This window comes from Molothrus ater, chromosome Z (genome assembly GCF_012460135.2).
Source record: "Molothrus ater isolate BHLD 08-10-18 breed brown headed cowbird chromosome Z, BPBGC_Mater_1.1, whole genome shotgun sequence".
In the NCBI taxonomy this organism is placed as follows: Eukaryota; Metazoa; Chordata; class Aves; order Passeriformes; family Icteridae; genus Molothrus; species Molothrus ater.
The window spans coordinates 63,520,652-63,536,669 of NC_050511.2; the positions used below are offsets into that span (position 1 = coordinate 63,520,652).

Below are 16,018 nucleotides of genomic sequence, written 5' to 3' on the forward strand. Positions count from 1 at the left end.
ACCATCTCCCAAACAATTACTGTAGGTATTGACAAGGAATTGGCCATATCAGCAGTAAACTGACTTCAAAGTTGAGAGTTATGAAATTAAACTATAGGCTAAGCTCCACAAAGTTTTTTATTAAGGTCTTCACAGAGAATTTCAGCAGCCAGCTTTATGTTTTCATTGCCTCCAGTTTCAGAGTCCACTTTCAACTGGAACAGTGTGTGGGTTTGAATTGTACTGAAATGGGGACAAAAATGCTTTGAAGTAATGAAAAGCTTTTATTTATCCTCACTCCATGATATCAGTATAAGAATTAATAAACACAAAATAACAGTAGAGATATGAGGTCTTTAAAAAATAAGCCCTTATACAATCACCTAACCACTGCAAGCAGAAATGTAGTTAAAGGTCAAAGAGCCCTTTATTTATTTGGTTGATCTGTTCATTCAGGCCAGTTCTCGCTTTGACATTGAAGCACAAATGCTGTTTTATTATTACAAGTTAGCTGAGAACTGTGAAATAAAAAAGCACAGCAGGGATGTGTGACAGGAATGTCCCACAATGTCCATTAAAACTGCAGGGAAAATCATACCCTCCCTTCCAAAAACAAAGAGCTCCGAATCCATCTTATCATCTGCATAGTTTCTCATTTAATTTGGATATATTATACCTTGACACAAGCTTTATAGAATGCCTACTTACATGGGTATTTCATATGTGAAGGGAAATTTGTCCCACCAGGATGCTTCGGTACAAGTAGGGGAGAAACTCCCTCCTATGCCTCTTATCCAGCTGGAATGTGTAAGATGCCAAAAACATGAAGAACTACTGAAATCAATGGTGTCTGTATGAGTTGAATCTTCTTGTAATTGCCAGAGGCACGTATGTTTGTGTGTGTGTGTGTGTGTGTGTGTGTGTGTGTGTGTGTGTGTGCACGTTTATGTGATACATGTGGGGGTGTGTGTATTCCTGCAGTTCCATCTGTATCCTGGCTTGTTCTCTTGCTTCACATTCAGTAGGAGAGAAACCAAAAATTGCCTCTTCTGATATCACCTGTATCTGCAGTATTTTGAAGGGAAATATGAGGAAATATTTAATGTGTGTAAGACAATCTGAGAACTAGAGATGCAGATTTGAAAACGGATTTTTTTTTTTTTTACAGGTGAAATGGAAGGTTTCGTTTTGTTTTAATATGAGATGAGTTGCAGAAATCATGTGGACATCTGTGAGACTCTTCACAAAGAGGAGTTACCAGGGCATACTGAGCCTAATCTCTTGTTTCTTTTTTCTCCTGCTCTCCTCCCTGCTCCCCTGTCTGTGTCCACAGGAGCGAACGCATCTGCTCCCGACCAGCTGAGCCTAGCACTAGCCTGGAACAGAGTGGACATCGCCCGCAGCCAGATCTTTATTTATGGGCAGCAGTGGCCGGTACAGTATATATATGTGTATATACACACAGCATCTTCTGTTAGAAACACTTTGCACCCTACAGAGTACTAAATCCATTCTCTTTGCAGTGGTGGTTTTAGTGTGGTTTGAAATACACTGGGTCGTGCCAAGCACACGGTTCCCAGGCACAGTAGCTGAAGGCAGGCACAGTTGCAGAGAGGTCAATGTGTTCTATTGTCCAAGGAAATGGTGACATCTAGCGATGCCTTAACAGTAGGACACCATACCGCTGAAAAAACGGGAAGTACCAGAGTTATGCTACCAAACATGATTCTGCAAGCTGAGGAAAACGAGTATACAGTCGTATTTTAGTGCTAGACTATAAATTCAAGGAAAGTCAAAACTTCTTTTTTCTCTTCAAGCAGCACGCTTTTATATGCAAATACTGAATGTGAGGTGAAGGTTTGACATAAAAAATACACCATACAAATGTTGGAGGTCAGGTAGACTGCAGGAGCTGATCAGCAGTGTCACCAGGAATGGGATGTGGCTCCAGACCTCTGGTGGTGTTAATTCTGCTCCCACTGCTGCTCTGCATCGATCTGCCTGCTCTACATCTGCACCGTCCTGTGCTTCAATTGCTCCCTGGCTAATACCATTCTCAGGGAGCACCAGGGGTGTGGATTCTCTTCAGGAGTGGGAGGACTGTAAATAGAGGAGTTATTGAATACTGTGTCAGGCAGAGAGGGAAAAGGCAACTCCTTGATTGTGCTACAGCTTTTACAGGTGCAGAAGTCACACAGAAAAAAAAAAAAAAAAAAAAAAAAAAAAAAAAAAAAAAAAAAAAAAAAAAAGGAAGGTCTACATCCTTATCTGCATCTCCTTAAAGTCCAACTTATTCACTCAGGAGTTTCAGCTGGACCATATTAGTCACTGATGTGACACTTGTTTCATCACTGTCATTAAAATTTCACATGCTATCATTACATGAGCATTTACAATTCCCCATGGAAAAATTATAACAATGGGAAAAGCTTCTGTTTAAGTATCCTTGCTTTAAATGTAGCTTTCTACAGCTTGCTACCCCTAAAAGCTAGTAAAAAATCCTTGCCTTTTCAGTCATGGATTGAGCAGGACTATTTATTTTGTCTTTGATATTGGGCATAAGTACACGTCAAAACACAGGAGGGATTTTAATGGCATTGAACGGTCTTCACTGTTATCTCTTCATCACCACATCATAGCAAAAATTTGAATAAATTCTGCCAACTGCAAACATTTTGGAAGCTAAAAGCTGGAAGGATGAGATAATTTCTCATCCTCCCAATTCTGCCTGACCTCCAAGAGTTAAGAAGGAGAGGGTTTGTGTAAGAAGACCTCTTGCATTTGGGCCTTCAAAGGAATGCAAATTTTGAAGCTGTTTCTGTTTCCTGGGTATTCAAATTTCCCTGATGTTCCATATGACAAACACAAGAAAACTCTAGAAAAGACAGAATTAAAGTCATTATGTGTGCACATAACAAGTGTATCTAATATAAATAAAATGTTTGACAGGCAAAGAAATAATGATAATAATGACATGGTGAAGGTAGAGATATGGTTCTCCAGTTTACTGGATTCCAGTTCTTTTGTCCTAAACAATTTTTCCTAGAGTATTTTAACCAGCATTCTAATATTCCTTTTTGAAATGCAGCCCTGAATTAGAAAAATTGTTACAGATTAAAACTGTGATTATTCCATTTCAAGCTTAGAAGAGAAACCCTCAGAATTTTGTCAGTCCCTCTGCTTGTGCTGGAGTGACTGAACCAGCTGGATGTAGCCTGCCACGCCCAGGAACAGCTTCAATTAATCACTTGCTTTGCAGGTGGGCTCCCTTGAGCAAGCAATGCTGGATGCACTGGTGTTGGACAGAGTGGATTTTGTGAAATTACTCATAGAAAATGGAGTAAGCATGCATCGTTTTCTCACCATCTCCCGGCTAGAGGAATTGTACAATACGGTAGGGCCAGCCTAAGGCAAATTTTCTGTCTCTATATTCACTGTTCTAGCTCCCACTTGTATTGTAATGGCATGATGATGATGATGCACCAGGCAGTCAACACCTGCTGCAGAAATTTTTCATTAGTCCATATTGTCTCTCTTGCTTGTCTCTCATATAGTGTGACATGCTGTGCCTTGCCCACATAATCTGCTGTATGGATTTTGTAAAGATACAAAATAAGCCTGACAAAGTGCCAGCTAATTTCTTGTCATTGTAATTCCAATATGACAAACCTAAGATTTAGGCAGGTGGTACTGGCTGGAAGACAGTCACTGGCAATTTAGGACTGATACAGTGGTGTTATATGACTCCTGACAATATGGTTTCAGAAAAATTTTCCACCTCTTAATCAGTCTCTGTTAGAATGAAGGGCTTCCCCATGCCCCCACTGAGTTCCAAAAATTAGACCTTTGACTTTTAAAAAACTGTTTGAAAGTTTTTAATCCTTACAATTAAAGTGAATATAAAACTGCACAAATTAAGTCTGCTTCTGAATTCTCAAATGCAAAATACATTCCAGCATTCACAGTATTGTTACTTACTTAGGTAGTAGTTCAGAAAGTTCAAACTTCTTATGTGTAATGAAAAAAAAATCTTCAAGGCCAATCTAGTTGGTAGAATTCCCAGTTTTTGCTGTCATAAGCTGCTACACTGGACTGTTGTCTGGATGTGTATCGCTCTGATGGTGACCAGAAGTCAGTCTTGCAAAATATCAAATATTCATAAAGGATTAATGAAAAGGATTCATTAAATTTGGAGAGGCAGGTATAGATAGATAGATAGATAGATAGATAGATAGATAGATAGATAGATAGATAGATAGATAGATAGATAGATATGTATGTATGTATGTATGTATGTACATATGTGCTACCCTAGAGACAAACTCCCATCTGAATTTTGGTCAGCTTACATTTTGCCTATTGACTGGCATCTATTATTATATTAAAAACAGAATGCCTACAAGTATTAAAAACAAATGCCTACAAGCTTCCTTGTAACAGGGATAAGCATGGTAGTTCTTGTACAAAAGCCAGTTTTTGCAGGGAATAAGTTTGACAGAAGTCTTCAGTTCCCCAGCTAAAAGAAGGGCTTTTTGAACAAATTTATTGCTATAGAAATCAACATACATTTTTTCATGCACAAATTCCAAAAGACCCAGGCTCTGAAATGCCTTAACTGCTAATTATACTGTATGACCAAATGCATCCATAGTAGCCTTAGCACCAAAAAAAAATTACATGGCCAGTTAAAAGTGACCATATTTCAGCATAAGACTTAGGAATGACCTGTGAAGCTACAAACCAGTGAATCTTACCTCTGCTATGGCAAATTTGTAAAAATAGAATAAAGTATAGAACTACAGGCAAGGGAATCAATTTTATGTCAACAAAGAGTTTATCAAGCTTCTATAGGAAAATGTTAAGCCTTGGAAATCTATTTCTGCAATCAGCATGCAGGAGAATAAGAATGTTGCCCTTGGTTCCATTTTTTTTTTTTTTGCAAAAATTTGACAGTATTTTAAAATTTCAAAGGTTATTAAAGAAATGTAGCTGCCATGATTTAGAAGATCAGGGACAATTTTAGTTTAAAACCTACTTGAATGTTAAAAAACAGGGAGAAGGAAAACATGGTCCATTTTGACCACAAAAGGACATTATGACCAGGGTCATGGAAGACCCTAGAAGACCACAGCTGTTCAGCTTGTTTATGTAAGATCTGAAAAATGGTACCTACAGAAGAGACAATAATATTTGCAGGTGTTTTAGAAAATCTGAAGCAGCATATAAAGAATCACAAGTAAGTCTCATCATGCTCAGAGATGGGATTACGTAAAATTAAATGTTGGGAAGTGCAAAGCAACGCATATATGGAAACATTGACTCTACACATGTGTAGTGGTCTCATCCATATCAGCTACAACCAAGGAGACCTCTTATAAAAATCTCTTTATAAAAGCAACAGTCAAAAACAAAGCAGAAAATAAAGTAAGATGTAATAGTAGTAGTAGTAGTAGTAGTAGTAGTATGATCAAAATTGCGGGACTCCTCTGCAGAATATTTTTGCAATGACAGCTGGAGTCAAAAGATTGGAAAAATTCATAGACTTTGCATTCTGCATTCACATGCATGTGCGTTCACAGGGAGCAGCTTTCAGATGAGACAGCCTCAATGCAAAGCCAGGCTCAGAGTGCCTCTGAGCCACCAGTGGTGGAACTGGAAGTCCTGAGTGCAGGAAGGCTAAGACTAAAGCAGTACTAAAGCAGTTGGTTTTGCTTCCACTCTTTCCCAGAGGCTGTGCTGTGCTCCTGGTTTTTCTAAGCCAGGAGCCTAACCCAATACATAGGACTTCAGTTTTCATCCACTGTGGCAGTTCATAGGGTTTTCTTAAGGAAGAGTTTTCTACAAAAGAGAAAAACAGGTGAAATAATGCTCTTGTAATTGTTTGGGGTTTTTTTTAATTGATAACACTGTACAATTGAAGTGCTCTCGGCTGCCTGATTTCTAAACCAGCAAGGTGAGAAAGTTATCTCAACATTTATATTTTGTGCAAACTATTTTGTTTTTCTTCATTTGTCCTTTGCAGAGACACGGACCATCCAACACTCTGCATCATTTAGTCAGGGACGTGAAAAAGGTGAGTCGAATAGACGGTAGGTTGAAAATAATGTTATTGGTTTTTTGTAGCTAGATACAATCTCTGTTTTGCATGAGCTTTCAGTCAGAGTCTTCTCCTTCTTGCCAGTACAGAATGTCCTGTCTGTGTGCTCCAAATATGAACTTTTTGCATACAAAGCACAATTAGCAAGTTATTTGGCTTGCTTTCTCTGTGGTTTTAGACGCTTGAGTAATAGTGTGTCTGCTGCCATAATTGTAGGCTCTTACATACTGTGTGGATTTATGCTGTTACTTGTATTTTTCCATACCTGCAACTGTTGTCTAAGCTACTTTCTGTATTGCTAGTTTACTTCCAGGCCTGTAAAATAGCTATTACCCTTGTGCTGGATCCTGGCTTTTGGAAACAGTTCCTCATTCTGTATTGTGTGGTACATTCCTCAGCAGAAATATAAAAATTAGTAGTGCAAGTTCCCCCTGACCCTTATCATGTTAATTTCAAGAATCTTGAATTATAAAAATCTATTAGAAGAGCTGGATGGAAATACTGAAAGGTCTAGTGGCAGGAAGGAGATACCAAATAACTTTACAACTGTGCTCAGGATTAAAAGACTTACAGCGGCTGTAAGGAATAAAAATCCCTTATCCTTTAAATATATGGATCAAGTAAGGAGACTGAGTCTGCAAATGACCTCATCAACTTGAGTATTCTCCCAGAGAATGTGCGGATTAGAGCCTTGTACATTATGTAAGTCAGACCTCAAGGGTAGCATACTTAGGAAAGGATATCTCTGTACGTAGAACTAGATAGAAAATTTTAAAAGGAGAGAGTATTTTTTTCTAAGAGCACAGGTTTTAGTGTTTTTTTCTGACAGTGACAGAATTTAAGCCACCTAAGAGAGGAGAGTTGTATTGTGTCATACAGCACCTTTTTACGAAGTAATTTTACAGAGTAATCAGTAGCATGTTAGGAAGGTTCTGGTGGTGTTCTTTGGTTGGTGTGTTAAATTACATCATCATTGTCCAATTATGTATAGGGTATTAAGTGACCGTTGAAAAGTGTGAAATGCCTACAAAAAGAAACTATGCATAAATCCCCTTGGACTGAGCAGAGTGAAGCTAGAATCTGTTTAGAATGGATACTGCTTTTGAAGCTGAAGTTTCCAGAATATTTTATTACTCAATATGCAGTTATTTATGTGCCTTCATGAATTTGAAAGAAGCATAATTGGTCTTCTACTTTTTTTTCCAAATGCCTTCTCTTCACCAGAATCACCTTTCCAAGATCTTCTTCAAAGGCATAGCAAATTGCATGTTGAGTAACTAAATAATATGTATCTCTTTTTTCTGAGCCCCTAACTAAATATGTATGTTTAAAGAAACTCTTGAAAGAAAAGGCATCAAAGTAGGCAAAGATGATCAGTACTCATGGATGTATATGAATAGACACTGAATAAACTTACACTATATTTGATGACATTATTTGTTCCATAGTGATTTCTAACTAGTAAGTGATGGTTCTTTCCATAAATTTATATTTCTTTCCTCTGTCAATATCTAAAATCTTCAGTAATTCCAATTACATTGAATCAGTCGTATGAGCATAGGTGAGGGCTTTGAAAACAGACAGCCTGGTATGGCTCTTTAGCACCTTCCTCAAGAAAACTGGACCTCTGGGGCTCTATTTCTCATTTTGTCCAGGATGAAGAACAGCCAGGTTTCATAAGGAGAAGTGACAGCTCGCTATAGCCCTGACAACTGAGCAGATCCCTTACCAATCAACCAAGCCATAAATCAGTCCTCAGATCCGACAACAGTTTAAATGAAAACACCTCTTTGGAAAAAACTTCTTAATGGACACATCACCATTTGACAATTTGATGGTCCATCATGCATGCAAGACAGACCACACTGCTGATGCTAGTTTTTTGAGTTCATGTATATTTTGATGCCACACACCTAACCTTTCAGATTTAATTACAGCATCACAGAATATAAACACCAAAGTATGTAATACACCACCTTGAGACAATACCTAATTGATATGGAATACACTGTGCATTTACATGTACCTCTCAGTTTTAAAACCTGCACTATTTAAAAGGGTGTATGCTAAAATATTGCATCTTGATCGTTGTGGATTCTCAGATAGAGAATGGATATTAAAAATCATAGAAGCAGTAATTTACTACTGTTGTACTATATAGCTGTATAAATCAGTAGGAGAGTATTGTTTTTGTTTTGTTTTGTTTTGTTTTGTTTTGTTTTGTTTTGTTTTGTTTTGTTTTGTTTTGTTTTGTTTGAAAACAATCTTGCCTGCTTCATAAAGCAAATAATGAGAACAACAGAAGTCATATTATCACATTCCATTTGTGGCAGCCTGTAGACACACGTGCACACACATGTGGATATAATACAGCAATATGTTTTCCGTTTGGGTTTCCAAATACTGCTGTGAAGACTGATAGCCTAGGCAGCATACTGTAAAGGCCTGGAGACAAAATCTTAAAGAATTTACAGTAATCTGAATGTGCATAAATTTTGCATGTATTAACAAGACAAATTATGTCATAATGACTCTGCCTCAGATAACCTTTCAGTCCTCTCAATTCCACAGCTACATGGCAGGGCCAACCTGCCTGCAGTTTTGGCCTCATGGCCATTTTGCCATCTCCTGTCAAGGGTCCAGGATTTCAAACTTAACTTTGGCTTCCTTCCATAGACCATACACAGCAATGTACCCAGGCTAAGCAGAAAGAATCAGACAGTGGCTGTTCTGGACACCCTGTCTGCAATTGGAGGTTGCCCTCTATGAATTTAAAAAAATCCTTCCCTGCCTCAACTAGCTGATGAAGATCAGTAGTAATTAATACTGAAAAAAATTAATTTTTTTCGTTTATCCAAAACATTGTATATAATTAACAGATCTCAACTCCACTTCAGGATTATTTACATTTCCAAAGTTGGGGGTTTTTTGGACTGCTACTGCACATCTGCATTTCCAAAAAACAAACTAGCAATGTATAGAATTTTTGCAGTATTATTTCTTTCTCAGCATGCAGACTCAGATGTTTGATATATGGTGACACAAAAATGCACTTGAAGTGAAAAAAGTACTACAACTGACTAGCTACAGTTTAAACCTGAAATTTCTTCAGGAGAAGAATTGTGCATTAACACTGAAGAGTTTGTCCCAGCATTAAAAGATTTGTTGATTATTAACCAGAACAACTATCTTACCTCAAAATCAAACTTTTTACTTCGTCATTCTTGACCACCTAGACTGCACTAGAATTAGTTCATCCAAATTCTTATTGTTCTTGGGGCAGTTCTGTCCCACTTGCACTTGGTGCCACTGTGTTTCATTTACAAGCATTCTTAGCACTGTCAGGGTGGTTCAAGCTGTCTGCTGACAGAGCAAGTGCTTTTGCATGTGTGTGACTCCTCTCACTAGGACGGTCCAGTCTTCTTTACTAGCATTTCACACTTTGGAAAAGGAATGTTTATGAAATGTGTGTTTTTCCTGTGGATTTGGGAGTTTTCTTTAGTGAAGTGTTTCAGTATTATCTGGGAGGTTTAGATGCATCTTTTATCAAAGTTATTTTATTGGAATCTTTTTATCTAAATCTTTCATGAAAATTTAGAAATCAAAACTGTATCAAGAAACTCAGATTTACAATACATGTAGCACCCTGATGCCTGTGGTTCTTTAACTGCTCAAATGTTTTTTGCTACTTAATAACATTAAAGCCTTCAGTTTGAGTGAAGACCTTATGTTAGAAGGAGTCCTGCCTTGGAGGTGCAACTCCCATTTCTGCTAATCCTTTCATCCTTGCTCTAGTAGAATTATCCTCTTACACATTCTGGGAAGACAAGAACATTTTAGGGGGAAAACCAACCAAACCTAGCAGAATTTATGTTTTAAAATGTAATTTTTTAGGTTTATTTTTCATTTAATTTTTAGATGTTATCTTTTTTAAACTGTTCAGCATAAATGTTACCATGTCCAAATTATCTAAGCTAATACACATTCTTGCAAACCATAGTAATTCCCCCACTCATCAAATTAAACAAGATTATGAAGGTTGCAAGAAGATATGCTGGAGGACATTACTTAAAAATGGTTGGCAACTCAATTTTTTCCAGTAAATTTGCTTGATTTTTTGTCCCTTTGAATGCCAGCTGATTGCTGGGCATGGTACACTATGAAAGCACAACCTCCTTCTCTCCTTCCTCAGCCTTTGCAGCACGCTGCTTGTATCATGGTAGCAGGGCAGGAAATAAGCCTTGTCCTTCATGGCTGAAGTAGAAAAGGAAGGAGGACCTTTGCATCCATTTTCTCTCTTCTGCAGAACCAGTTGCCATCTGCTCTCCATTAGTGATTCTCTGCTCTAATCTAATAAGAACATCTCCAGAGAAGCCAGGCAGATATCTCCAGACATGCAGATATTTCAAGCAAGACATGATAGTCATAAAATTGCTCCATGTGAATTATTAGCCTTCTCCTAATGAACACATTAAAGAAGCTACAGACTCACTGTAATCTGTACTGTATATCATTATAGAACATTAGATTATTACAGTACACTGAAAAATTTTGAAGCTTTGAAGAGTTACAATTTCTGGTCCTTCTGCAATATTGTCTATATGAGACAATTTTTTTATTAGAGTAATAATCATTTTTTTCAAGGCTACTGTTCGCAGTACACAGAAGGATAATTTGTCTCTCCACCTTTATTTTGTAGTCATTTCTTTTGCACAGTGACATGCAGAACAGAGAGGGTTCTCTAAATCTGAAAAGTTTCTTGGTGAGGTCTCTAGAGCCAGGTGATCTATTCACAATTTGCTGAATCATGCCTTCTTTTCTGGTAGGGAATGCTTACTGAAACGTGACCTCTCATCCAGTCAACTCAGAAGCAGAGAGTTAGAGAAGGAGGCAAACTTTCATTTGGGTTCATTCCCTTCCCATTAGTCCTTTCCTCCTGCAAAGGGGTCAGAGTTTACCTTGTGTAGTTTTTTTCTGAAGGGAATAGCACAGCAGGTGTGCCCACACTGGGGTTTTGTTCCTCCATTGCCAGAGACCCCCCAGAGACTTGACTGGCACATCTGTGAGTGCAGCTCAGCCTGAAATTGTTCAGCACACAAGATGTCCCATTGGATTCACTGCAACTGGAGAATAGAAATGCCCCATTAACTCAGAGTGAATTCATATGCAGTGGGAGACAATCTGTTACTGAAATCTTTCTTCTTAGTTTTGCAACCCCCAAGCACTTGAGAACTCATAACCTTAGTGATGCCATTTTCAGATTTGAAAGTGAAGAGTAGGAAGATGTGTGCAAGGGAGTTCCCATAAAAATGACAGTAAGATGTGGACGTATTTGTCATTCTGTTTCCTTTCAAGTTAAAAAGTACACGCTGAAGACATCATATACACGTACATACACACAGGCATATAGATATACATAGGCATACACACATACACATACATCTATTTAGATATAGGTATATAGAAATATCTAACACAGGGTAGGAAAGGAAAAGAAATGGAAGGAGAAGTATGTAGGCATCTTTTCCAGGATCCTGCTAATGGCCCTTGCCACAAACTCAGTTCATTTCTTGTGAGACAATCTCCATGGCTCTGCTGGAAATTACATAACTAGATAATGTGTTTAAAGGGGCTTTTAGTAAAATATGTAAGAAACTCAGGTAGAGAATATGTAGAAAAATTTCTAGGCCTGTAGTTTTCTTCATAAAAAAAAACCCAAAATAATTAGCCACGTAGGTATTTTGTTTATTACAGCTTTCATACACACAGATGCTTTCCTAATTCTTGGTGTGAAACTTAAGCAAGGGTGTGTATTCTTTGAACATAACTCCAAGACTGAATGCTGATAGACTCTCCTTTCCCCTAGCAACTAGTAATAATGATAGCTCATGTACTGTCTAAGTCCTCTAGAGCTGTAACACCAATCTTACCTCCTGCTCTTCGTTTCCTGGAACATGGGAAGGAAACACTGAAGGATGGGAAGGAGTTGGTCCCATGTGAACAAAAGATTTTGTGTGATGTTGCTTTACCATGCCTTGACAGTTCAGAAGAGGCAGTCCAGAGAGATGCCAGCAGAGATGCGAGATGCCAGGATGAGTTGTGGGTGAGAGCTGGTGCAGGAAAAGTGCTATCTTGCAGAACTAGAGTCCAGCAATTGTGCCTGACTTTTCAAGTGTATCGATGCTCATGCTTTTGTTTCTGCAGTCATGTTCCTTGTTTCCCCAGCTGAAGAATATGAGTACTGTGTACTGACGTTATCTTCTGTTACTTCCAACAAGTTCTTCACCTTCTTATTTAACTTATGTCTTCTTTCCAAGCGAGAATATCCAGGTTTCGGTTGGATCTATTTTAAGGTGAATTAATTAACCAGCATAATAATACATTCCTGCTTTTACCTATTTAATTTGTTTTATTCTAACATCATTTTAAAGTACATTTAACAATGTCAGTAATAAGCATTTCTTTTTCCTCCATCCTTATTTTCACTGCAGGGAAACTTACCTCCTGATTACCGGATAAGTCTGATCGATATTGGATTGGTGATAGAGTACCTGATGGGAGGAGCATACCGCTGCAATTACACCCGAAAGCGGTTCAGAACACTGTACCACAACTTGTTTGGGCCCAAGAGGGTAAGAAACAAGCTGTTTGCCATCCTCATGACTGTACCAACTGGCAGGGATTACCATAGCTTCTTAGATTCCATAGGTTCCAGACTGGTGGGGTCCAGATTAATTTCCATTATGTTCATTGCTATTTCTCACCATAATGCATCACAAGCCAGACTCTGATACAAGCTATGGTTTTTATAAATTTAATGAAAAAATTATTGCATTCAGCTGCCCTGCTGAAAGCAGCACATAAAACAGTCTCCTCTGACTCTAAAACCTGTAATTATGAGTATTCACAGCTTTTAAAAGGCAAGTCTTTTAACCTAAACCAATAATAGTGTAATTCTAACTCCTGAGTTAGATTTGAAAACTTCTGCATTGTTAGTTGCATTTCCTATCTCATGGCTTATCTTCTGATTGTGATCTGAAGGTTTCAAGGCAAAGAAACTCATAACTCAAAACATGTTTTATTTTTTGGATGTGGCTCCAGCAGTCATTGGGTTCATGGCTTAACACTTAACACCACTGTTAGGTGTTTTTGTGATTTTTGTGGGTTCCATGTTTGATAAGTGAATACAAAGTCTTTCTTAAAACACAAAAGCTGTTTATTATCATCCATATTGCCATTGACCCAATTCAGCATGAGCAGGAATCTGTTCAGCTCCTCCCAGGATGACTCCCAGCTCCTCTCAATTCCTTCTTTGCCTACTTTTACCTCACATTTTAGATTTTAGCAATGCACAACAATGAAAGTATTAATAAATCGCTATCAATAGCAACAGCTCTGTGAAAAGCTTGCAGACAGCTACCTAAAATGGTTTTATTTGTTTCCATATGCTTTTCCTTAAGATTCTTCACATTTGAAAGGAAAGACAGTGATTGTAGCTGGTGGGAGAGAATTCCCTCCCAAAGTCCCTCCATTGACAAAAGCATTTGAGTAGTGATTTCACCAATACTGAACCAACACACAGAGGGCTCCACAACAGTCAATCAAAGTGTTCCACGGCAGTGGCCAAAATGCTGATGTACTCCAGAGAAATCCATTGATGCCTTATCAGTGGTCTCTATCACTTTCTTGCTAGAATAGCCCTAACCAGTAGTAATTTTTACCTGAATCCAAATATATGTCTTCTGATGTGGTTTTGGTGAAATAATGTCAAACTCAAATTTGAAATAACTACATATTTGATTGGTGTATGTGTATAATATGATTAGTGTATGTGTATATATATATGCATGTAATGATTTTATTGGCGTATGTATATATATGCTATTGCAGTACATTTTATTCTCTATTTATTATTATTATTATTGTTCTTATTATTATCTAAATTTTATTGTATATTCTACATCACTCTACATGCATGTGAATGTATGTGTATATGTATACACAAATAGCTGTAGTTTTTCATCACTATTCTGTGAGAAATAACATTTTTCTAACTTTTTTTTGTACAGCCAAAAGCTCTGAAGCTGTTGGGAATGGAGGTAGGCAACCTCTGACAAATCTTAATGTCTTTTCCTTCTTTGATAAATATAAACTATATCCAGATGATGTTCAAATTCAATATAATGAAAACATGACTAGTATTTTCATCCAGATAGCTGGTTTACACAAGGGTCAGATTAAGAAATATTTCTTAATTAAAATCCAGGAGATAGCTAAGGAAAAAGAGGGCTCTGCCCCAGCCATAGATCTTCTTGGTTTTTTGTTTAATAAGAATTAAACAAAGTGTTTCGGTCCAGCAGGGCAAGCAGAATTTCAGTCAGATAGCATCTAACTTCAAAACATATTCAGAGAAATGAAACACTTGCAGAGAATGATGCAGAAATCTTTATACAAAGACATCCAAAGTTATCTCAGTTTTATTGGCACTTTTGGCTACCCTGATGCTTCAAGGGTATAGTAGTATTTTCATGGTTTTTTTATTTTATACAACCACTTTCAGTTTTCCATTCATAGACACAGGACAGAATAGGTCAGCTCTCCTGATAAAAGCAAAAGGCTAAAATGGGAAAGAAACTAAAGGCAGCAGAAGCAACAAATGGATGGAGAAGGAAGGAATAAACACACAGAATAGGAGTAAAGAAGGGATATTGCTAGTTTTGTAAGGTGATAAAGGGAGAAAACACAAGAATAAGCACAGAAGGAGTCTTCAGCAGATTAGAAAATCCCCTGGATATGTACTTTCTGGAGGTGGAAAGAGGCAGATGCATTACAGCAGATGTTACATTTGCAGTGAGCTCTTACCTTTATTTTAATGGTGGATTTTCCAAAATAGTTCTGGATATTGTGTGATTGTACCCTATGTTATTAGTTTCAGAGTGATAATGTTATTGATTCAGGGTGATAGTCCAAGGCTCTGTTCCCCTGTTTACTGTCTTCTAATTACAGTGCATGCACCAATACCTTTTTTATTGTTTACCTTTTTTATTGTTTAAATATTTTGTCCAAAAAATGATGAATGGGCTGGCCTGCAGGAAACGTGTTAGGCACTGATTTCAATGAATTGCGTGAACTGTTCCTTCACTGATGAAAAAAATTCTCTACAATTCCCATAGGATGATGTCCCTTTGCGTAGAGGCAGAAAACCAACAAAGAAAAAAGAAGAAGAAGTTGATATTGATATGGATGACCCTGAGATCAATCACTTTCCCTTCCCATTCCATGAGCTGATGGTGTGGGCTGTGCTGATGAAACGTCAGAAGATGGCCCTCTTCTTTTGGCAACACGGGGAAGAGGCTATGGCCAAAGCTCTGGTGGCCTGCAAACTCTGCAAAGCCATGGCCCACGAAGCATCAGAAAATGACATGGTGGATGACATATCCCAAGAGCTGAACCACAATTCCAGGTGAATTTCCTTTCATGTACACTTTCCTGAGGGGGGAAGAAAAAAGAAAAAGGAGGGAAGAGAGATTTCTGGACCTTCCTAAAATTTTCTTATTTGTAGCTTGCTTTCATTTCTAACTTGTAGCGGAAGTGCAGTCCCTTTAGAGAAAATCTAAATGGCTTTTAAATAATCTTTCTGCCAGAGTAGCAAAGTTGTTAGCAATATAACTTCTGAAATGAAAAGATGTCAAGAAGACAGTGAAATATCTATACTGTCCATGTATTCTCCCTGTGGCCTCAAGAGTCAGACTGCAACATTTCTCTGTGCTTTTCCAGGATACTCTGTACCTGCCCAGCAGAACAGTTATTGAAATCTTTATGAGCAAAGTATTCAGGCAGAAGTGTTAATTAACCAAGAGGTCATGCTTAGATGAACAAGGCAAGATCCTAGGTTCCATAAGAATCTTTCCTGATGTTAAAATTTCAGAAATTTAGGATTTG

General features: G+C 37.8%; 1 protein-coding gene across 3 annotated transcripts in view; it reads left to right on the plus strand.

The window, feature by feature from the left end:
• TRPM3 (transient receptor potential cation channel subfamily M member 3) overlaps window positions 1-16,018 on the plus strand; it is a 385,746-nt gene that overhangs the window by 319,504 nt on the left and 50,224 nt on the right. For 2 of the 3 annotated variants that reach the window (XM_036402688.2, XM_036402689.2), the window contains exons 10-16: window positions 1,313-1,413; window positions 3,239-3,373; window positions 6,002-6,052; window positions 12,394-12,429; window positions 12,568-12,708; window positions 14,146-14,175; window positions 15,250-15,539. In XM_036402688.2, the coding sequence (XP_036258581.1) occupies window positions 1,313-1,413; window positions 3,239-3,373; window positions 6,002-6,052; window positions 12,394-12,429; window positions 12,568-12,708; window positions 14,146-14,175; window positions 15,250-15,539 (784 nt within the window). The remainder of the gene's footprint in view (window positions 1-1,312; window positions 1,414-3,238; window positions 3,374-6,001; window positions 6,053-12,393; window positions 12,430-12,567; window positions 12,709-14,145; window positions 14,176-15,249; window positions 15,540-16,018) is intronic. The other variant, XM_036402690.2, reaches the window with a different exon arrangement.